The 25,790-nt window shown below is 31.3% G+C and overlaps 1 protein-coding gene across 1 annotated transcript; it reads right to left on the reverse strand.

The window, feature by feature from the left end:
* Positions 1-6,154: 6,154 nt before the first annotated feature.
* On the reverse strand, positions 6,155-22,891 carry LOC134714875 (low-density lipoprotein receptor-related protein-like). Its single transcript, XM_063576525.1, has 11 exons — positions 22,816-22,891; positions 22,463-22,513; positions 18,220-18,320; positions 17,662-17,823; positions 17,284-17,409; positions 15,919-16,038; positions 13,495-13,620; positions 11,017-11,142; positions 8,616-8,741; positions 6,947-7,069; positions 6,155-6,439 (listed from the first exon to the last, which is right to left on the reverse strand). Exons 3-11 carry the CDS (start codon positions 18,311-18,313, stop codon positions 6,315-6,317), a joined length of 1,128 nt encoding a protein of 375 aa, XP_063432595.1. The 5' UTR covers positions 18,314-18,320; positions 22,463-22,513; positions 22,816-22,891; the 3' UTR covers positions 6,155-6,314.
* Positions 22,892-25,790: the final 2,899 nt, after the last annotated feature.

A 25,790-nucleotide genomic window follows, 5' to 3' on the forward strand; every position in this document is an offset into this window, starting at 1 on the left:
CTATTTTTAAACTCTTAGTCGAGAAAATCACAGCGGTGAGTTTGAAGTTTTTTTCGGTACGGGGATGGTTGCCTAAAACCTAACATCCTTTTTAATATATAAGCACCGTTATCGTATAAATTATGTGTGATATATACAGAAAAAAAGTAAATAAAGAAAATCTTGAGGCCAGTAAAATAAAGCTGTTTCTAAATTTAAAAAAACCCAACAATTCCTAGGGACATAACCAAACAATGTGTATTGCTGAAAACAAGAGGTTAATATACGTTGTAGACTCATGCTGTCTTCAGATGTAACATATAAGGACAAGTTCAAGGACACGCTCGCAAAACCGATTGTTCGCTTTAATTAACAAAATGAGAACTGTTGATCGTGTTTACTAATTTTACCCCCGCTTAAAAAAGGGGGTATACTGTTTTACCTCTGTCTGTCCTTCCGTCAGTCCGTCAGTCCGTCAGTCAGTCCGTCCGTCCCATGAATATTTTTCGTCGCATTTTTCTCAGGAACTACAATACAAGGATTTCTGAAATTTGGTTTCAGGGTTTATCTAAGTCAGCTTTACCGTGTGATGCGTTTTCAGATTGATCACTTGACAACTTCTTGTTAACCGAACACGTGAAGGATTTTACACATGATAGCCAAGTTGAAAATTTTCGTCACATTTTTCTCAGGAACTACAATACAAGGATTTCTGAAATTTGGTTTCAGGATTTATATAAGTCAGCTATACCGTGTGATGCGTTTTCAGATTCATCACTCAACAACTTCCTGTTTACCGAACACTTGCATATTTTTACACTATTAATATTATCCACTTGCGGCGGGGGTATCATCAGTGAGCAGTAACTCGCAGTTTCACTTGTTATTCTACGTATAGTGTGCAAACAAGCCAAATTCAATTTTCATAAAAAATCTCTTGAATTGTGCACGCTAAAAATCTTACCTTTCACAGTTTAACTATTTGATTAAAGTAAAAACGTCGAAGTCGTAGTTTTTGAAACTTTTATTCGTATTTTTACTGAAATATTTATGATAAATTCTGGAGCGCACCAAAGCACTAACACCTCACAAACTCAAACTATCACATTTCATGAACTAATAAGGAAACGAGGGTATACGAAATTCTATTAGCAGTGCTGGTATAATAGACTCACTATTTAAACATGTAGTAAGGGGCATCAATGACCGAATGGTCTAACTGGATTATAAATATTCAGGTTATAAGTAAAATCCTCGTACGTGGCAGGTTAATACGACCTCGATTTGATATAACTAGGATTGCCAGTTTGTAAGCTTATTATAGTTGGTTCTCTCCGCTTTCTCCACTAAAAAAAACTTGCCGCCGCGATATAACTAACAGCGCTGACAGTGTTATTTACAACACAAACAATAAATCAATCGAAAGTAGTACAACAAATGTTATATGTCTAATGTGCTGTTCTTTTTTTGTTCGTTGCAAAGTTAGTCATTTTCTTACATGTCATAAACATAGGACATTATATGGGAAATGTAAGTATATGTTTAGAACAGCGAGACGTATCAGTTATTTGGGGACATTTTACAAAGATATGATCGGATTTAATCATTTTAGATATAACAAATAATAGTATACTTCATTTGAATAAGTCGTGATCATCTCACAAATGACATTTCACGTTTAGAGATATTTTTATCTTGGTTGCTATTTTACATAATTCATAATAGTATGTTATTTCGTGACATTTTATTTTCATCGTGATAAATTACTTTGAAAAACTTTAATAAAGAAATTAACTTTTATTTAAGTTGAATTTCATTGCATTATCTTTGTTAACACAGCAAAAGGAAACTTTTAATTGATATAACCAGTAGAAGTAAACATATTTCCAGAAATGCTGAGAATTGATCCTATCATCGTTTGCTATATGACGGGATAACTGATATTAAAAGCTTTCAGAAAACAAAATGAAAACCTGTTGGTTTATTTGTTAATTCCTGTCTCAAGCAAAAATAAAAGGTTTACAATAAATTCTTTTAAACCAATGGTATTACTAAAATTTCCAGTAGCCAATTCGTCAATAATGTATGAAATGACACTTATGACATTTGTTTTATTTGTAAATTGAAATGAAGTAAACTAAAATGTTCAGTAGACATGAATAAAAGCAACAGTAGAATACCGCTGTTCAAAATTCCTGACGCTATTGAGAAAAAATAAATCCGGGTTACAATGTAAAACCAAGGGGAAAATCAACTATAATGATAACATGAATCAGTATTAATTAGGGTTTTTTTTATTGTTTGTTTTCGCATTCAGACTTCGAACTTCTTTAACTTGCTGTAAATTTGACGGTGAACTACACTAAGATCTAGATTTTATCTTTAATATTTGGACATGACCAATGAAGGTAACAATAGTATACCGATGTTTAAATTAAAAATCGATTTAGAAAAAAAACCAGTGTAGGGTACAAACTAAAACCGAGTAAACACGTCAACAACTAGAAGAAAAACAAAGAAACAATAGGAACAATAGGAACACCGAAGTGCAACAAAACAAACTCCAACACACATAGAAACGAACTATTTGTTAACAACTGCCATATTCCTTTACCCAAAAATATTTTTTGCCTAAAAATGTAATATAAAAAAATACTTGAAATATGTGTATAATATATATTCATTTTTGAATAAGTAAACGGTGAATGCTTGTGAATATGTTTTTATTTTAGTTTAATACTTTGCATTAAAAGCACAAAGCTTTTTTGTTACGATACGTAATCATTTCGGATATGGCTATAGAGTGATTTATTCGGTTCTACGTGATCTTTGAATTTCATCTTTATGGAATGTTTGCTTTCTATATCGTATTGAGCTCTTTTCATGTGTTTTAAAACTTCAATTCGATACATTACGTTACGCCTTTCGAAAATTAGAGTGGTCAAAGATAATGAACTGTTCGATCTTCCCCCACTCAAGTTTTTTATCTTCTCGACTAGTGAACTCAAAATCAACCATGGTTTTCTTTTACATTGCTTCTCTGTTCAAAGATAAGCATCAAGGGATCAGGTAATGAGTTAATAGTTTTCCTCTTATCTATTTTTTACTTAGTAAGCTTACGATAAATATCTCTTTGGATTTCCTAAATGACATTTTGTTTTTGGATTTTTTTCTTGCGTTCTTTTCGGGTATTTCCATTTAAACAATGCCTGGTTTAACTACAATTCTTTCAAATAGATAATCAAGTGTATTAAAATCATACTCAGTTGAAAAGTAGTGTATAAGGTTGGCAAATTTAATTTTATGTTTGGTGTTTTAACGCCACTTTTAGCCACCGCATATAGGCTTTTTCATTGCGGCCCGTTTTTATTGGTTGAGAAAGCCAGAGGTCACGGATATAGGAAAACTGACATCCTAGTCAATTAAGATTGGAGTCGACTGCAACCACACGAGCGGGGTTCGAACTCAGTCTTGACTGGCTAGTGATTACAGTAGTCACTACTTAGACCACTCGGCCACCAATGCTCCTAAGGTTGACACAAGATAATTATCAACAGAGTTGAATACACGGTCAAAAGAATACAACATTTTTAAGATATCAATAAAGTTTTTCACAATTATGACATGATGTATTATTTTAGTTATGAACTTCTCGACTTCTTATTGTTGTTCTGTTGTTCGCTTTTTCATTTGTTTCCCCCATTGTATTGTCATTTGTTTTCGATTGATGAGTTTGGATATCCTTGTGTTACCTTGTGTCTCTATTTAAAAAAAATCATAGTAACAACTCTGTTCTATTTTCCTCAAATAGAATAGCATCGAATGCAAACTTTATCTGAATGTTAACCTGCTATGAGAAACATCACATGTGCCGCTTGATTGTTGTAGCTCTACACTGTTTAGGTTATCAAACAATTTTTGCTTTTAATATTCCGCTTTGAGCGTTTCTGGTGAAGATAAATCCAAAAAAGTTCTTCGATCGCACGAAGTTCATTACGTGTTATTTTCATTTTTATGTTAATTTATAGCTTATTATTTTTTAGTTTGTCCTTGATATTTTCTGCCTTTTTTCAGCATTTATAATATGTTGCCAATACAAAGTCATAGGACTTTCAAGTGTATTGAGACATTAAGCTGATAGTTAATGACAAGAATGACTTCTATTAATTCAAATCCCCGTGGATCGCATGGCCTAGATAGTAGGTTGTTTTTTTTCAACTTCATTCTAGAAACACTATTCATAACTCATATACTGATTTGAGACATTTGTCTTATATACTTTTTATTCTTTGTTTTTTTTATTATTGGCTTTAAACTGACTGCCAGTGCCAGTTACTGTGAGTACTCTTAGATCGGTACTTAACATTCATTTTGATGCATGGGTGAATTAACACTGCAACGTCCAGTCTGAGGTTTTTTTTCTTGTTTTTCTGCTTTGTTTCGATATGCATAGTTAATTCCTTTCCGACTATTTTTAATAGTTTATTTTTATTGTAGCACTATCCTAGGTTAGATGGTATGGTATCGCTAAAATGTTTAATTCCGCTGCACACTGTTTAAGCTTATTCCGAGCCAGGGGCTTGCTATTCAGTGGTCGTCCTTGTTTTGCTTTATATTATACTTTTATTTCGTTTATGCTAGAGCGTTAGTTTTCTCTCGTGATTTTTTTCACATTTATTATTTGTTATTTAGGGGCCCGATATAGCCGCCTTCACAGTATTGATTTTGCTCATTGTTGAAGGCCTAACGATAACAGTTCTTAACTTCTATATCACTTGGTCTCTGTTGGACAGTTAACTCATTTAACAATTAGACCACATTTTCCTATTTACATTTTCGTGACAATGAGAAAGAGTTACAATGCATTACGCTTTTGTTATTTGACTGTTGTAGGATTACGTTGTTGGTAACAGTTATTTGGTATCTTTGTTGTTGCCTTTGGTTGATTATATAAGGGTTTTTCTAAACTGTTTTTCGTTGAGGTTACTATTTAATGTTTTACAGTATCATTGTATACCACCCTGGATTGAGAATTTTTGGTTTCAATAGTAATCTCGTAGGCTTTTTTTGAGTACGGAGTATTTTGTTGTAGCTGTAGTATCGTTAAGGATTATTGTCTTGGTATATTTTTTCCTCATGTGTGTCACTTATTTCTTTGAACTCACTTTTATATACAAATGTTAATAAAAGGTTATCTATTAAACAAAAGAGTTGTATAGTTTGCTATACAGCATGTAGTAGGTTTCACAAAAAAACTTACAACTAAGATTTATCTTAAGTCATGACCAATTCAGAACCAATATAAATTTTGTACTTTTTGTTTGGTGAAACTGGCACGTGGAGGTTTCGCTAGCCACAACACCAAGTTAAACCAATGTAAACAAACATGTCTCTTGTTAACAAAAGAACACGTGAAACTACTGGTGATAGTAAATTGTACTTTACCATGTTTTCTGTACCGCACTGGACATAGTAATACCCGATAACAATACCCAGTACCTTACTACTTCTCATGGCAATTCAAGATTAGATTGTTCAATACCATATCATTGTTCATTCCAATTCTTGAAAGTATCGTCTAGTACTATACAATCGCAATTCTAGTTCTAAAAATTGTTTTTTTTTCAGTACGGACGTCATTATATGTTCAAATTCATCAAAACTGAGGTGGAATATTGATGATGTGTAGACGTTCCTAGTTTGTTAAAACGTATAATACAGTCGAACAGATATCATATGTTAACAATGTGGCCTTACACGATGTACATGTGGTCAGTAAACACTAGGCGAGAGCGAGCAAATAAATATATGTTTGAGTTGCTTCTAATGTTATCACACTGAGTAAAAGTCAGTGTCTCTAAGTCATGTTTCTTGTTCATAAAACCTTAACAAAAAGTATGTTTGAGATGTATGTAAAGTTGTGAGCAACACAATGTTGTTTATAAATAAACATAACTCCTCTTCACACTCCAACCGAACATAAATTGAAATAAAACAATATAAATAAGAAGTTATGATAGCAATTGTGACAACTCTTTACACTAGACCAAAATAAAGAGAAAATAACAACTATTGGTCAATGTATAGCTATAATATGTAAATTAGACACCGAAATCACAAATAGAAAACAATTTTAACGAGAAAACAAGCCTAATGACCGTGTATTTATGATATTACATGTACTTAATGTGTATAAGAAAAACACTGTTATCACGTGTTTGCTTTTAATCATTAATACTTCATAATTTAGGATGTAAGAAAGATAAAATTATATACAGCAAAGTAATATGATTTTCTGTCAAGGAGTTCTATGAATAGAATAATTAAGTTTGAAGTCAAGGGCAATATGATGGTTTAAATCCTGGATAACCAACATAACTAAGCTTCGGTGGACCTTGTCCAGCACTCGTTGCAATCCACGGAGGCCTATAAATGGTACACTGTCGATGGGCACACGGATCTATAAAAAGAGAAATATTGTCTTTAAATTCAATACTAAAATTACTAATTAAATAATAAACCTTAAAATCTAAATTCTACTGAATGGTGTTCGTATAATATCTCCTGACCCCGAAAATGTATTCTTCTTATACGTTTCATGTTGATGTTCTACAGATAAGAAGACAGTATAGTATGCTACTTTAATTTAAAAGTGTATAATAAAAAGTCACACAAACAAAAATGCAGTACTAGTGAAATGTTCGTTTCGTTTTTTTCATTCGTATTATGTTGATAACATCCTCAAATCATTATGATTTAAGAATCCAGAATCTATCTAAAATCAAATCTTATCATCACATGCCTTAATGTTCAAAGTAAATTGTTGTTTATAAAGAAGCATTTCATTGTGTTGACTTGTATCTACGCACGTTTTGTTCTTATTTCTATTCATCCATATATGTTTCGCTAGCTTTCGTTATTTAATCTGTTTTAGTCTTTTCCCTTTTAGTTTTAATTGTATACTCACATGGTAAGCCAATACATCCACTACCATCTTTACATCCGGGAGCTTCACAACTACATGCATCATTTTGTGAGACGCATTGTAATCCATCGCTACATTTAGTTGTGTCTCCGTGACATTGGTACTCTTATAAAATAGTTACATTCATTCATTATTCCTTAGAAATAATCATATTAACAAAACAATCAACTCATGATTTTTAACAGTCCCTGTGTACAAGCTTTACTTTTTTTGTAAGATTTGTCTACATATTGGCGCATTTTTTATACTATCAAAGCATACGACATTTCAAATATTTAAATGATTACACCATGCAATTGAAGAATCAAACTAGGGTTCATTTATATAGTTGAAATAAATGATCGCAGATATATGAGGCCATTGTGAGGAATTTGGCAACTATATTATCATATTATTTATCAATGCATGTTTCTGTTCTGGGTGTTCTTGTATTTATTTTTACTGTTTACTTTTATTTTGTCATTTAAATAGTATATTTAAGGATGTCTGCTGCTCTAATTTAAAATAACAAGGATTTCATGTGGTTGCTTAAAATGAAAACAACTTTGATATTCAAACAAAATAAAGTAATAAAATCATTAGTCTCGTGTGTAGTTTTCAAAATACGAGACATTTAGAAAATGGCGGGAAAAGGGTTTTCTTCAGACTTTACTATTTGTTAACATTGGAATTGTTTTTTACCCTTTAAACCAAGAAAAAATAACAAGGATTTCATGCCGCCGGATCACTAAATCTTAAATGATCTATTGAACAGATTTATGAAGACAAAAGTGGGGTGTCGTGTAAATTTTTTTTTAATACATTTAGAAGGATAAAACCTGAGAAAATCGAAAATATGACAAGAATTCAAAAACATGACCAGCAGACATCCTTAACACTGACATATACTGCGAAGTGTCATTTGGCTAGCTTACAAACAATGTTCAACAAACATTTTTCTTAAAATTTCCTGTACAAAGTCAGAATTATGGCATTTGTTATCTAATAGTTACTCCATATGTATGTTGCGTTGCCGTTTGTTTTTTGTTGTACTTCGTTGTTTCCTCTTATTATTGATTTGCTCTATGATTGTAGTTAGTTACCCGGGTCTGTTTTATCTGAATCAATTTATGACTGTTTAACAGAGATATACTACTGTCTTTATTTGGAACAGAAGTTTAGTCTCACATATACATCAGAATCCATAGATGAATATAATGGCGAAATTACCGTTACTAATTATATATCTTTTATATTAGTCCGGATTTATATTTAAATAAAAGTAATTTATGAAAGTATAACTCTAATTTCTTTCCATTAACTGGGATATGAAATTGCGAATTTAAAAACAGGATTGATATTTCATAGATACTGACAACATTGTGACGTTTATATAACTCGAATACAGAAGTGAATATTATTCTGCATATGATTTGCCAACTAAACCTACCTCGATTAGTTTTCGCTATCTTTTATATTATAGTAAATTATGATTGATATAAACATAGAATAAAATATCATAAAGGCCGTGGAAAATATTTTCATGGCGGTGGAAAATATTTTCATGCCAAAATTTTTATTATTTCACGTTTAGTTTAGAAAGAAAGTTTGTAGGTTATAATCGGAAAGCAAAAAAGTGCGATTTTTCAGTAAAAAAACTGTTGAAAAATACCTCTGCAATTGGCGTCATTTTCATCTGATTCGTCTGCACAGTCGCTATAACCGTCACAAACCAGTTCCTTGTTTATCCACAGTCTATTGTCTTTACATTTCCATTTCCCTGGTGGACAGGGGTAATCTGAAACAAATGGTATTACACCACTTTGCAATCTTGATTTAAGCACTAGACATGGTAGAATATCCTGACTTATTATAAGAAATATGTATATGCTGTATTATTTAGAGTGACAATACAATTTTGGTCAGACATTGATGACCTCAATTCATAAAAGTTTTGCCAAATATAGATTAGGTAATCTATTCCTGAGGAAGAAAAGCCTTAGTATTTCAAACATTCTGATTTTTTTTATCAATATGACCATATCAATGATAATTCATGTCAGCACTTCTGCTACTGGGCTTGTGATATCCTCAGGGAATGACAACTTCACCAGCAGTGCCCTAAACCCAACGGTTGTAAATGAAACACTGGGGTCATCAACAGTAAACTTATCTTTTATTACGCATGCATAAAAAAACAAATCCACACATAGCAAAAATCACAAAATCAGAATAGGACACAATCTGTAAAATTAAAGATCATACGCCTATACATGTTTACATCCGGTGACGAAACGTGTCACTAGTGAGTTGCGACACAAACACATTTTTTCAGTCAACCAATTTGTGAAAATCTTAAACGGGCTTCTTCTAATGTTGTATAAAAATATTTTGCATACTATATATTCACTGCCAAAAAATAACTTATGCAAAAGGTTCCTAATCACTCTGACTAAAAATGTGTACATGTATGTACCCAATTTATGACATATGTATTCAGTGTTATACATGAAAATTACTACCTCAGTTACTGGTTTTAATCATGATAATGCACTCTTACAAAAACTATCATAAACTAAGCAAAAGAGATCAAACATGATTGGAAGATAAAGGATATTTTTTTTTATTTAACACACATACATTGTATCATAATGCAAGTTTTTCGACCATTTTCACAACAACTTGTGATAAGAAACAGGACGAATGCAGCAGCTTGGACTGATCCAGATAGATGAAGTTGTAAGAATAAACAACGTATACAGAACTGGATACAACTAAGTATCTTGTATGAGTTATGAGTATTTGTGGCATCAAGCAGATTCTAGATCATTATATTGTTAGAAGGACGTATAAAAAGTGCATATGTTCCGGACCATATGAGTATTTGGACCATACGCGTATGGTCATGACCATATGCGTATACTCATATGGTCCGACCATACGCGTATGGTCCGACCGTACGCGTATGGTCGGACCATATGAGTATTATACTCGTTTGGTTATTAACGGGCCGGACCATATGAGTATTTGGACCATATAGGTATTTTTTTCAAATTACATTATAAACGTATCACCTTAAAAACTATCTAAAAAACCAATGATGGTTGCATGAAATGTATTAATTTTATAATTCAAAGACTACGTAAAAATTAAATATTGATACCCTAGTTAGTTTTCATCGCTTATTACATTCTTGCATGTAGACTTGAGGTGACAGTTACTTCAACACGGTATCATAGCTTTTTTGCATTTACTAGTCCTTGTTGTGCTGTACTGCACGATCCTTTTCATTTACATCTTTTGTTTGCGAGTGAAAAGTTATCTTTTTTGCAACTGCGTACAGTGATACCGAGGTCTTTGGCCATTCCGATATATAATCTACGATGTTTTAAGAAGCTCAAGATCTCAAATATCGTAACACGACTGCAATACACCATATTCACAAGACAACTTAAATAAAATATGTTACTTTCAATTGACTTCTTGTGTAACAGTTCATTAAGAAATTTTTTGAAATATTTTTTTGAGTCGACATATTGCCATTCACTCGTTATAACAAATGGGTAATAACCCTCGATAATGACAATCAGCAATGATCATTGGTATAAATGTGTTTATTATAGTTTAAATAAAATTAACTATTTGAAACTTCTAATTTTTTTAGCTAATCTTTTTGTTACGATTATATAAATTTATATAAAATTACCTATATGATAGCGTCTTTTTAATGAACAGTCATATCATATGAAGAGTTGAGCCGTATTTAAAGTAAACTGTAACATAGTGTTAATTACCCCGACCATACGCGTACGGTCGGACCATACGCGTATGGTCGGACCATATGAGTATATACCCATATGGTCATGACCATACGCGTATAGTCCAAATACTCATATGGTCCGGAACACATACAAAAAACAAAATGCAGTGAATGATTTAATGAAAAACGTTGAACACAGCAATAGTTTTAAATGATTAGGCGAGAACAAATGTGTATATTTAACCTTGTCTTTCAGTTGGAACCACGTATTTTCCTGAAAGTCCGGCAAATTATTGTCATAGATATACTTTACCTTTGCAAATTTGTGTTGATTCGTCTGATTGGTCCTTACAATCGAAATCACCATCACATAAGAATTTTTCGAAGAAACACCCTTGTCCGTCAGAACACTTCATACCTCCAGGGAGACACTCGTAATCTTAGATAAAAACAAAGCAACAGATTATTACTCCATTGTATGATAAGGCTTCTCTTTCATAATAGGTCGATATCCATAAGTTTATGTTCGATATTTCTCGGATAGATTATAGATTAGGTCAAATGAAAGGTGGGTTATCTAGGGGAAACTCAAACATGAGAAATGAGGGACATAAGAAGTACTCTTGTCCTTCATTGATGGTATGGCTATCAAAGTCTTATATAAGCAATTGCGATTTTTTTTTGTCTTAAACCTCAAAGATGTGAAATTCAAACCTCCGGATTGCTCATGTATATTGTCAAAATACAATCATGTCCAGCTATTCATGTTCTTACTGGCGACTTTGACATCCTTAGCAACGAACAACTAAGAGATTTCTCAATTAGCTGATAATATGACTTTATTTCTCAGTTATAGGTAAAAAAATAAAAACTGCTATGAATTAAATAGAATTTTTTTATTATTTTCTGGGTTAACTTAGAAAAAGATAAAATATAGGATATACGGATAAGATATTTTCAAAATGGTAAAGGATTAATTCGACAAATAAACCAGTCAAATCATTAAGAATATATGTTGGTCACAACAGAGAAAAATATGAAGAATTAAACTGGGAGAATAAAATTGAGAAAATGGATAAATTAATTCATTTATGGGGGAAACGTAATTAAACTTTAATCGGGAAAATTCCTATCATAAAACACATTAGTTTTATCCCTTTTTACATATAAGGCAAATGCCTGTACAGTTCCAGAGAAACTTAGGAAAGATGTATATAGTAAATGTTATGGATCTAAACATCGGGGATGGTTAACCAGATAAGGTTAAAATAAACATCACGATAAAGTCATACGAGTGAGGGTGTAACAAATAATCGTCATATTATTTTATGTCTCTAAAAGCAAATAGGGTGAGTAAACTTTTAAGTAGTGATATCTCAAACTGGAAGTTGATTCCATTAAAGTATCTCAGTGTGGTTGGCATTAATTTGTTGATTTTTAAGATGAATTTTGAAAAGAAAAAATTCTAAAATATATCAAACACATCCCTTAATATCATAGAGAAGTATTTAAATGTTGGGTAATATCAGGCGATGGACAGACGAAAACACCTACCTACTTTACAGAAATAAGAAAACAAGGTAATTTTGTGGAACAAACTTACTAATTTTTATAAAATAAAACCATTTTTTTTGAAAATTTTATTAAGATTTACATTTTATTCTGCAAAATTTAGACTGCAATAATAATTGGATTGCAGAAAGGAATATTTAAAAAAAAACAACACATCACAAAAGACTGGTTTCAGATGCTAAGTTCTTAAAGTTCTATTAAAAGTATGGTAAATATTCCTAGACAGAAAGTGATCTGGAAAGGTTATTACAATTAGGCTTCAAGCTTTTTAACAAATATATTACATAATCCATTTTTTAAATATAAAACTGAACCATCAATTTGTGTCAGCAACTTGATGCGTATTTACAAATTATTGAGAACCTTAGTTTTAACCAATTCTATATTTCATGTTTCATTATTTAAAAAAGAATAAATTACAAATATATAGATTGAAACTTTTGCAATGCATATTACCAACACAACATTAATGGTGTAAATGGCAACAGAAGAATCACTGTCTATGTAATGTATGTAACAAAGAAGAAGATTATAACATCTTTTTTTTATATTTCTTGCCGATTGGTAGAAAAATTTTGGAAAAGCATTCATGAGTTAAAGATAAAATCAAATATGAGACAATAACAATCTAAACCAAGGAGTAAACAAAGACTCACAAAACCAAAGGACATTTACATCAACAGTTATACATAATAATTAAGAAACAACACGAACCTCATTTAGGGTAAGGGTAAGCAATTCCTGGACCGTATACGGTACCCGTCGTGTTATTTCTTTGTTCAGCTAGGTAATGGTGGAAGGTTATTATGACTAGGAAGAATGTCAGATATGATTTCTGACACACTTTTGTCATAATGGTCAATCAGCTCATGATGACGACCTTAAAATTTCTTGAGTGATGACCTTTATTTGATTAATTTATAGCCCTGTCTCAGCAACTTTTGAGAAAGCAGTATTCCTTGTTCAACAAAATCAACGTACTTTGAGCTACGATGGTGATGATAGTACATCAATGACTTACGAAACCATCTAGCCAGTCAGATTTCAATCAAAATTAATTTTACTATTTAAAGTTATGTTTCTTATAATGTTATATGATACACATAGATTACATAATTATTTAATCTAATGAAGAGGTTTATGCTGCAACCATTTTTTCGCAGTTATTATTGAAAGGGAAAGTCAAAGAAAATATAATTTCAATAAATTGATTATTTACCTTGACATGTTTCTGGGTTCTCATCTGAGCCATCCAAGCAATTGACTCCACCATCACAAACACCTTGACTATAAATACACTGTTGCTTGTTGTCGCACTTCCACATGTACGCAGGACACTGAAATTCTGAAAAATAGAACTTGATATATGTTTATCTCTTTGTATTTGTTTTTTTTATGGCAATGATGTTGTACTGTTTTCATAGATTTATGGTTCTGCATGTTCGTCCATTTATATCTTACAAATAAAATGCATGCTATGAAAAACAGGAGACAAATGACATTTTAATCCATTCTGTATCGCTTATATGTTTTGAGTTCATTCGATTTCTCATGTTTTTGTTTCTGGTTCTGTTTACTGTCTTCTTAATCTGGACTTTGCGGTATGGGCTTTACTCATTGTTGAAGGCCGTACGGTGACCTATAGTTATTAATGTTTGTGTCACTTTGGTCTTTTGTGGATAGTTGTCTCATTGGCAATCATTCCACATCTTCTTTTTTATATATCATTAACTTTGAACATCGGTTAAACACTGTAACCGATATTAATTGAAACTGTTTTCAAATATAAGTACCTTGGAGTTACAGTCCAGTCAAGTGGCCTATTTAATTATGCAAAACATGACTTATTATATAAATCTTTAAAAGCTTCATATAAACTTAAAAGATGTTTATCTGACTCAAATGCTAGTATTAAAACAAATTTACATCTTTAAATAATGTAGATAATGTTATGAAAAAGTTAAAGACATTATTTTTAAAAGCATGGTTTAATGATAAAGATAATGTTAATGGAAAACTAGATGTATATTTTTCTCATAAAAGTTATTTCCAAATGGAAAAATATCTTGATATTCAAAGTTTTCAATCAAGACAAATTTTATGTAAATTTTGCATAAATGCCCACATTACGAGTAGAAAAAGAGCGACATAACAACAAACCTATAGAAGGTCACAGAGGACTTGTAATTTTTGTTCTCGTAATGATATTCAAGATAAGTTTCATTTTTTAATTAACTGTCCATTGTATAATAAAAGTCAGGAATCATTGTTTGCACAAGCTCATGAGTACTGTCAAAATTTCAATAACTTAGACTGCAAATCAAAATGTTTATGGTAAATGACCACTGAAGATCAACATATACTCAAAAAGTTAAGTATTTTTCTTATCCAGAGTTTTAAATTGAGATTCAAAAATTCTGTTAATGGCTAAATCTCTTTTAGTTTATCCATATATATATATTTTAAATTCAAAATTTAAATTTAAGTGCACATTTTTTTATCTATGTGTATGCATATTTCATCTATTAATATGTAAATGCTTATATATGCATTGATAAACTGCAGTCAAATCTCTAAAGTCCTTATCATATTCTTGCAATTGTGAAAGAAATATAATTATATACATAAATATCTAGTAATTGGCTGCTGTGTGTACATGGAAGAAAAATACCCTTATATCTTATACGTTCCGGCTGTATTTCATTTTTATGCAGCTCAAAACACCATATCTGTTTAAAGGGAAATAATACTTACAAACATTGATTGTCTCCCATATTACTTTCTATTCCATGTGCATGCAATAACTGTTCAGTGTTCTATTGTCATGTATTTCATTTTATTATTTCATTGTTATAACACAAATCATTGTAACCATTATATAAAATTAAAACTCGCAAGGGTCCATAATTGGATTAATAAAGTATTCTTATTCTTATTCTTATTCTATATAATTAATAATTAAGGACCCAATACATACATCCACTATTTCATTCATACCATCTACACAAATAGAAGTATTCATCATTATTACAATAGATTGTAACGAAATTTCACGCTTCGAAGTGAAAAGAAAACTGATGGCACCTGTTAAACATTCGAATTAATCATTTTTGGCATCACTATTAAAACACTTGGTATGATAACTTCCTTCAAACCAGTAACCTTCTACCAGGTGATCATAATAGCCAATGCAAGACCTGGAATATTCTTTAAGCTGAGAGATATATTCTTCTGATTCTAGCGATGCTGGAATATTGCTATATAGAACGGAAACTTCACAATTTGGAAGCTTGAATCAAATTTTTTTTTTGTCGTAAAGTTTCGACCATATAAACAATTTGTAGTTATGGTTGATGATATGAGGTAGACTTGACTGTATCTACTGTATCCTTGATTTCAAGTTGGACGGCTGTATTGTTGAAAAATCAAATATTGAATCAAATAAAACGTTCCTATTTCTATCAACCAGGTAAATTAAAATGTAAAACTTGCCTTTAAAGTTCAAGCTATTTTGATTTGTTTTTGAAGGGATCATGGCTTTTGCTGCTCAGGTTTTTTTTGTTCGATTACGTGCCTTATTCAGCAATACGTAACATTTCATGAAAATATTAGAACAAATCATATATGATAGCAAAAGTCTTACCTGTACAATTATCCTCGTCTGATTTATCGCTACATGTAGGAACACCATCACAACGAAACGACTCATGGAAACACTTCAATTTATCAGCACATTTTATTTCTTTTTCCGAACATGGTTTAGCTTTTAAATACAAAAATCACAGTATTAGAAGGTTTTACTTCCAGATAGGGATGTTTGATCTAGTAAATTATCTTTACATCTCAATTGTACTTTGTACCATTTGAGCTATTTCTCGTACTGCATCATGTTCAATTACTTCGTGGGATCGGTTTCATTGAATAAGAACTACCACCCATATAAAAATAAACGCTATTAAAAGAATAAAAAAACACCTAAACGACGCGGACATTAATTCTCTATGACAAAGGACGTCGAGCATCTCAAGAAAGGATGTATAGCAGAATAAAATCATGCCCTCATTTTAATTTTTAACGACCTTGATGTTGGATGGTAAGCTTTATAGCCCAACAACCCGACGGCTAGAAATATTTTATGTAATACTAGCAGGTTGTTTTTTTTTTTTTTTGGGGGGGGGGGGGGGGTTTGGGTGCTTTTTGGTGGGAGGTCCTCTAAAAATTCACACCAGCACGCGATGAATTCACGCGTGTCAACTATAAACTGTAAATTACCTAATTATTTTGACACTACCAATCCACTGCTAGTGTTATTATAATATATATTTTAATATCATTTGATAAGTAATTGTTAGTTTTGACGATGTGCAATACTGTCTGCTGAATATCTGATTATGTATACTTTTTTGGTTTAATGATTTTAGAAATATATTTTATTTATTTGATAAGACAATGGAAATACACGTATATTTGTTTTAGTGAGCAACATTTTATATGCTTCGTGGAATCGGGATGAAAGAACATTTGACGCGTGTTTGATGATGTTTAAATTTTTAAGAAGTAACTCTTCTATTGTTTGGCTTTATAACTATTTTGATCTGATATGCCTTATTTAAACGACATGCGCGCCTGGCGTATGACATTATAAACCTGGTACCTTTGTTAACTACTTACATGTACTATATATAATTGAAACTTTTACTAAGAAGAGGACACTTCTAAATCAGTATTCAAACTTAAGGTTTTTTTTCAAATTTCACACATTGCCCATATAAACATTGTGCATACAATTGCCTTCAATCAGCAGTATATATATTTCTTCAAAGAATTTTCTTTTCATCAGTATTATGACCCCCCCCCCCCCCCTTTCCCAAAAAAAATCACCACCACCACCTGATTTGCATAATCTTCAACAATGTGTTTTCCATTACTAGGTTTTTTTCGGGTTTATTTTCGTTTTATATAACAAAACATCGAAAACTCTTTTTAAAGAAAGTACTTGTTTACTTACCTATACATGTGTCAGGATCCTCATCCGATCCGTCCAAACAATCGAAGTCTCCATCACACAGTCCTTGCTTGTAAATACATTGTTTGTCATCGCTACAACGCAACTGCCCCTTCGAACAAGGTTCCGCTAATAAAAGACATTTAGTGTGACTGTTATTGTTATTTGTTTGATAAAATATTGAATCTTCTTGATCTGTTTTGAAATGTATTTTCAGATACTATATAGGATATAAATAAATAATAAAACAGTCTTAACAAAACAAACAAGCTCCAAGGTAAATTCAAAAAGACGGAGATGCATAACATCGTACAAAATCAATCAGGTTGTTTAATACCTTATTTTGTTTTAACATTTGCATATTTCATACTTGTTACGTACCCCGACATAAGGGTTCTTCCTCATCTTCACCATTGTCGCAATCATTCTTTCCGTCACATAGTGACTCGCGGCAGATGTGGCCTTGGATACCAGAACCATCAGAACACGGCAAACATAGATGACAGACGGAAAACATGTCGTCTGCTTTCCATAGGATGCAGTCTGTAATCAAAATGTACAAACCGCTAGAAAACACTTTCATCATTACGAAAAAGGACAATTTAAAAAATTTAAAAAATATAAGATAAATATAAATGAGTTAATTGCACACAAAAAATCACTTTTTCCAATGAAGTGATGATTCAAGTTAATAAACAAATAAAATAGAGCAAAAATCATCTGAATCACATGAACTTAAACTTGAAAAAAAACATGAAAGTTTTTTAACTATTTTATATACGTTTTTTTTTTATTATATGAGTTAACAATGTTACAAAAGAAACTAAAATGTTATACTGTTTGCTTCATTTCAAATTAATAAAAAATTTTATATCGATTTATTTTTTTCTTAATCAAATGGATATCAATTGGACAACAATTAAATATAACATTGGTTACCTTCTATAGACCTGCTTCCGTTGTTATTAGCACCTTCTGAGACAACTGATAAACACAATATTCCTAGAACTATGTGTACATACAAGGTGATCATTCTTTAGCTAAAACAAAGATCTTTTTGAATTAAGGTTCAAGTAATATACATATCGGAAACGGTCTCAATGTCAATGTGGTCAAATGGAATCAAATAAGCAATTGTGCAATTATTTTAATATTTTTTGCGAATTTGAAATTCTAATTCAAACTCTGTGTGAATATTGAAAAGATTTTATGGGGAAAAAGATGTTTTTTCTTACTTAACTTAATGAATACAGAAAAAAGATCGTTTTTTTTTTTGTCGGTATCAGTGTTCAAATTCGAAATTGAGAAAGTAAGTTTCTAATCAAAACGATGTCATAAAAGTAAACATTTAGGTACAATATATACATTGTTCTTCATCAAAAACTAGCAAAATAATAACAATTTAAAATTTATCTTATATATAACCAACAATAAAAAAAAAATGCAAAATAGTACGCTAGTATTAATAAATGAACACTCTGTGGATGTTTGACTTTTGTTGATAGATGATGATTAATAGTATGTACCTATTTTGATTTTTAATCTTTTTAAAAGCACTCTATAAAAATTATGCATATTTAGATTTCGAAATATTTATGTGATAAAATATCGATATATTGGTAAATGTTCAATATACAAAGAGAAGAAGTGGGATGATGTCCAATGAAACAATTCTCCACAAGAAACCTGTGACACAGATATTAACAACTATTGGTCACCGTACGGCCTTCAACAATAAGAAAAGCCCATCCCACATATTAAGCTGCATATGCGGTATGGGCTTTGCACATTATGAATGGCCGTACGGTGACCTATAATTGTTAATTTCTGTGTCATTTTGGTCTCTTGTAAACGGTTGTCTCATTGGCAATCATACAATATTGTTTTTTAATTCATTTCATTATCTTATAATAGTTATCAAATGTACCAGGATTATAGTTTAGTACGCCAGACGTAAACTTCTTTGACAAGTCTTGAAAGCACATATGATCGTTTACTGTTAGTGAAAGTTTTGATGGCAGTGATAATTTTTATTTGTATTATAATAATGCATAATTATGCAAATGATGGGGTTTTTGAAATTATGTTTTATTCTGACAAATATCTAAATATTATAAATCCTTTACCAAATACCAAAGGCAATATTTCAATAAAACACCCTTATATTTTGCTACCAATAGAGGTAAGGTTAATTTATTTCTAAAGGTTGCATTTTGTAAATACAGCTGTTTTTCAAACCACGCCTCTTCTGGGGAGATTCAGAATTTTCATAGAAAATTGATTTTGTTTACATTCTGGTTCCCCGTTATGCTCTCTGTGTTCCATCTCAAAGAGACATAACTTGGGAATGTTACTAGTAAATATACATGTGAATATTATATAATCTTGAATCTTAAAATATGTGGTAACCCTTCATTCGAGGTAGGGGTAGTTAAGAAAATTAGTGGTAGTTTAAATTTGAAAAGTTCAAAGCATATAAACGTTGAAAATATGCCGAACAGCCCTATAAATTGACCTTTGAAAATATTGTGGTGCAAATGAACTTTCGATTCTAGGATATGATTTTTTTCAAAACGTCATAGTAAAGGTGGTACAGTTTCAGCCGTAAAAAGAGTTCCTCTGGGAGATTGCATTGTAAATGTTTACAGAAATTCAACCTAAAGCAAATACTGGTATTATGCACTAGATATATTTTTAAATGATAAATATATTGTGAAACAATGAACTACTTTTTTTATTAAACGCAAATGCATATGGTGCATTTATTCTTCGGTGTTATAGCGAGCCCTATCATAGTTTTCCACAGGTTCACCTGCAACTTACCTGTCCATTTTAGCTTTTGTAAGTTCTATTGTCCAATCTAACAAATACAACAGGTATTGTTCTCTGTTTAGTTTATTCAATGGAACCTTTGAATTTCTTGCAAGAGAAAACACTCACTCACTGATAGATTTACCTCAACAAAAAATTGAACTGTCAATGATGGTAATACATGTTCAAATAAGTAATTATAAAACTGCATGTGATGTTGTATGTATTCAATCAATAACACATTTTCAAATTGTTTTATATAAACACTGATTTAAAAATTAAAAGTTGTTTTCAGATAAAACTTTAACATTTAACCTATTAAAATTTGCTATTCTTTAGTCTGTTCACAAATAAAAACTTGATATTATAATGTTTAAATAAAAGTCTTCATAAATGTTTTCTTTATAACTGAAGAACCACGAAAAACATGCAGATTCTTTGAGACATAAATGCATGCAGTAGTTAAAAAAAATCAGAAATAAACTTTTTATAATTAAATAAGTGCTTATATTGAACAGATTGAAAATATATTATTGATATTGAATAGATTGAAAATATATTATTGATATTGAATAAATACTGTATCACATGCAGTTTATGTGAGTTTATACATGTAGTTCAATCAACAAAGAAGAAATTTTTTGGTCAGGCAAATTAATCAATGTTTGATAGATTTCTCCTAGTAGAAATTTAAATATCTAAGTCAATAAACTACACAGAGAACAATAGCTATTGTATTGATTCAATGGGACAGGTAAACTTGCAAAAGTTTAAATACCTTGGTCAACAGCAGACGACTGTCTGGAAAACATTCAGTTGGTTCGCTATAAAAGATCTTTGTAAATAGTCATCAAAGGTACAAGACTTATTTTAATACCAGTGCCATTCATTTTGAATGTACAAATACGAAGCCTTCGTTGCAATACCTTAACTTTCGACTTGTTTTAAATTTGAAATTTATACTAGATAAAATCTGACAGAGCTGTTTATTTTGGAAGTTTTTTTGTTAAATTAACTTTCGTCACATTTTAGAATTGTACCAGCTCATATCGCACATTATCAGTATCTGTTGTAAATGCTTAACCTGCCTCAAAAGTTATACACTCACGGTTCGCTTTTAATTTGTTTAATGCTATAGTTAGTTTAGTTTAATAAAAACAGATTGGCATAATTCATTTTTCGTTTTCATGATCATACAAATGGAATATATCGTTTATTCAAAATATTTATAGATATTTATACATGTATTTACTGTTTCATTTTTTAATATCGGTTAATCATGCTGTTATCATCAAGATTATTCCTTTCTCAATCCGATTTTTATCCGATTTGTTTCTATCTTATGGTAAAAAAAAAATGACGAATCAGTCCCGAATTCTGCCGAATGTGGTCCGACAGATATCAGACAGTGACTATTTTGTATAATGCTCAAGATTGTTTAGTTAAATACAAACAGATTGGCATGATTCATTTTTTCTTCAAAAGGAAGATATCTTTAATCCAAAATATTTATAGATACTTATATTTACTGTTTCTTTTTATTTCATATTAGTAAATCATGACTGTTTGAGGGTACATAAAGGCAACAGTAGTATACCGCTATTCGAAATTCATAAATTGACTGGGAAAAAACACAAATCCGGGTTAAAAACTTAAATTGCGGGAAACGTATCAAATTTAAAAGGAAAACTACAACAAAAACGTACTATTATATAACAATGGCCATTTTCCTGACTTGGTACAGGATTTTTAAGAAGAAAATAGTGGGTCGAACCTAGTTTTTTGGCATGCCATATCTTCCGCTTCAATGGCAAGGTTAAATATAACATAAACATGACAACATTACTTATTGGACCACAGATGAATTATCACGTTGTGATTGGTTAAACGCCGTCACGTGGTGACCCCCTATGAGACCGTATGGGGTTAATAAGTTTCATATGGGGTTCATGACGCGTGAATGGCGCATCATCTTTTAATGTTGTTGTGCTTCATTGTTTATTTTTCAACAAAACGCCGCAGAAAAAGTCCAGCGTCCGATAAATTCGTTATACGGTTAACTACTGACCCCCTGCGGATCCATAGAGGGTGAATAAAATTCATAGGGGACTCGGCCTCGGATTTTACTAACCCTATATGGGTCCGTACGGGATCAGTAGCGAACCATATAACTTATAATGACAGGACTACAATACAAATGAATGGGAGAAAATATAGGACAGAATAACACACATTATAGCTTACAAAAGGTTTCAGGTTTAAAATCTGATACGCTAGACGTGTGTTTCGTCCACACAAGACTAACCAGTGACGCTCATATGAAAATCATTGAAAAATACATGATTAAACTTATATAGTTACAATAACTTACCATTGATGGTTGCAGTCTACTAAATCGTGTTTTTCTGGTTCCTATATATGCCTTTGAAAGGAAAATGTCAAAACCATTAACTTCAAATTACTTTTTTAGTAAACATCCATAAGTACCAGTAGATAATACAAAATCCTATCATATTACATCAGTTTGTATTTATTAAAATAAAACGTTAGCATTTGTATAACAAAATTTATCATACTTAAGTATGTTCAAATTTGAGAGAATTGCAATACTTAATTTAGACATTTATATAAAAGCAATGCATAAAGGTCATGTATATGTTTCAGAGTGTGGTTTGATCAAACAGAATGTATGATGCATAATCAAATAAACTACAGTCGACTCACGTTATATCGAAGTCAGCCGGACCGGAGAAATATTTCGAGATACACATAGTTCGATTCAAACGAAACCCGGAAGTTTGACTGAACAAGGGACACAACTCTTGCTTAGCATGGTAAAGCTAAAATAAATCCTGGTGAATATGGGAAGGGGGCGATATTCTGGTATCAGATCGATGTATTGGTATGTCTTTCGTTATTATGATAACATTGTTTTACTTTTTCAATTGTTTCAGTTACAATTGTTTTCTATGGCTTTTATCCGAGTGAGTAATTTCCAATCGATAGTTTTGTTATTCAGGTCGTTAAAAGTTGACAAAATTGTTTATTCTCGGATACAAAAGTCTTTATAAAATTTAGATTCCTCTTCATTTTGTTTTATCTCACTCTTTCTTTTAAAAAAAGAAAACACAACAAGGTTAAAGACGCCGATTGAGTTGTTTTTAGTGATCATCAACAGAAGTCATAATCCTTACTTTATACACACCCAAGCTCATAAGTGTAAATCACAATTAATTGTTTTGTAAACATTTTAAATACTTTTTCATGAACATTAACAATGTATCACTAATTACTTATAAAATTATATAAAAGATAATCTTAGGTTAACTCGTGGAAATAAAATGTCATAAATCAATACAATGGTCAGTGACTGGATATTTCATTACACGTGTATTGTCGGATTAACTCTTCAATCCATTTAAATGCCGGAAGTCATGTTTTGACATATGTGTATTAGTTCGAGATAAATAATGATTTCTTTTATGCTGTTGTTAACCTCATTTGGGATCGTAAATTTACTTCGACTCAAGCGAAATTTCGACACATCCAATTTCGACTCATCAGGAGTCGAACTACATACATTTATATGGAACAAAGTTGGGGACCACGTGAAAACTTTGACTCATCCGAAATTTCGATTCAACTGAGTTCGAAACAACGAGAGTTAACTGTATATGGTTTATAATAAATATATTCTAATGCAATTTGGATGTAACAATTTTTTTCATTGGCTAAAAGTTGCCGTCAAATCCACAGTTGACCAGGCGTAACTAAGGAGGGACCCGTCATTTTGAATTGATGAATCAACAAATGTTCGATTACTACTATATAATTGAAAATAAAAGAACAACTACCTCAAATTCGCCGTAATTTGAGGCGTACAGGTCACGTAATAACCTCCAGTTTGTAAGTTTTCATTTGTATGACGTCACGTTTAGCCATGACGTCTTTGTGCCAAAATCATTCATGAAGTTTCGCGTATTTTTTTTTATTTAACAAATTTAGACATTTTTGCAAGTTTTATCGTATTTTTCTTTTTGTAATGCATTAGAATCGGAATAACAGTACTGTAGTTGATAAATTGCCACCGTCAATTTTGATTTGCATTTGCGACCGTCAAATCTACAATTGAAGTTGACAACTCTTCAACTACAGTACTGTTATTCCTTAATTCTAATTAAGCTCCTTTTTTCAATGACGAACCTTGGCCTATGATAGTTTGCTTTTATACATTGTGACTTGGATGGAGAGTTGTCTCATTGGCACTTATACTTCATCTTCTTATATCTATATACCCTTCTTTAAAACTCTTAACTAGTACGTGTTCGATTTAACGACTCAATTTCATCGATTCAGTACTGACATTTTTTTAACAAACTATTTTTAAACTCTCAATTAATGAAATAAGGAAATATGAAGAAACTATAATTCCATCTCCCTCTGGTAGTCGGTCATGTATCACTTTGGTTATTCTTTTTAGAAACTTTTTGGTCATAGAGCTTTTCATGTGTTTATATTTGTGTATTTTTGGCTCTAAAATGTTTGAGTTTTAGGGTTTCTGCTGGAGATTTATCCAAAACAACACACAAACCATTAATCAATCAAAAGTAGTACAACAACTTTTTTATGTCAAATGTGCTGTTGTATTTTGTTCGTTGCAAAATCAGTCATCTTCATACATGGCATAGACATAGAACATTATATGAGAAATGTAAGTATATGTTCAGAACAGCGAGACGAATCAGTTATTTGGGGACATTTTACAAAGATATGATCAGATTTAATCATTTTAGATATAACAAATAATAATATACTTGATTTGAATAAGTCATGATCATCTCACAAATGACATTTCACGTTTGGAGATATTTTTATCTTATTGCTACTTTACATAATTTCTAATAGTATGTTATTTCGTGACATTTTATTTTCATCATGATAATTAACATTGGAAGACTTTTTTAAAGTGGATTTTATTGCTATATCTATGTTAGCACAGCACAAAAAGAGGCAACGGTACTAGAAAAAAACAATTCTGGTTACAGACTGAAACCGAGGGAAACACGACAACTATAAGGAAAAACACAGAAACAATAGGAACACCGAAGTGCAACAAAACAAACAAAAAATCAAATTCAAAGTGTAATTTTAACTCTAGCTCTTTTCGTCTTTTGTTACGAAAAGAAAATATTCGGATATGGCTCTGTTCTGATATAAATGATTCTACTTGATCTTTGAATTTTATCTTTAGGGCATTTAGTTTTTGTATATTGTATTGAGTTCTTTTTGTGTAATTTTAAAAATCAAGTCGAAACATAACTACGTTTTTTTAAGATCTAGATTGGGCAAAGGCATTCTCCAACACATTTAATTTGATTTTTGGTGTTTTAACGTCACTTTAAAGTACCGCATTTAAGCTATTTCGTGGCGGTTCGTTTTTATAGGTTGGGGAAGCCGGAGTGCCCGGTGAAAACCATCGACCTTTAACAGGAAAACTGAAAATCCTAGTCAATTAAGATTGGATTCGAGTGCACCCTCACAAGCGGGGTTCGAACTCATAACCTCAGTCTTGACTAGCTAGTGATTACAGTAGTAACTACTTAGACAACTCGGCCACCGATGCCCCTAAGGTTGACACAAGATAATTATCAACAGAGGTGAATACACGGTCAAAATAATATAATATTTTTAAGATTTCA

Source organism: Mytilus trossulus, chromosome 4 (assembly GCF_036588685.1).
Source record: "Mytilus trossulus isolate FHL-02 chromosome 4, PNRI_Mtr1.1.1.hap1, whole genome shotgun sequence".
Classification (NCBI taxonomy): domain Eukaryota; kingdom Metazoa; phylum Mollusca; class Bivalvia; order Mytilida; family Mytilidae; genus Mytilus; species Mytilus trossulus.

What these genes read in the sequence shown, in the direction of transcription:
- LOC134714875 (XM_063576525.1), bottom strand. Translation starts at nt 18,313, where the DNA reads ATGATCACCTTGTATGTACACATAGTTCTAGGAATATTGTGTTTATCA. An exon ending in CGGAAGCAGGTCTATAGAAG is followed by an intron (nt 17,824 to 18,219) that starts GTAACCAATGTT and finishes TTTTGATTACAG; the next exon opens with ACTGCATCCTATGGAAAGCA. An exon ending in GAACCCAGAAACATGTCAAG is followed by an intron (nt 11,143 to 13,494) that starts GTAAATAATCAA and finishes TTTTTATCTAAG; the next exon opens with ATTACGAGTGTCTCCCTGGA.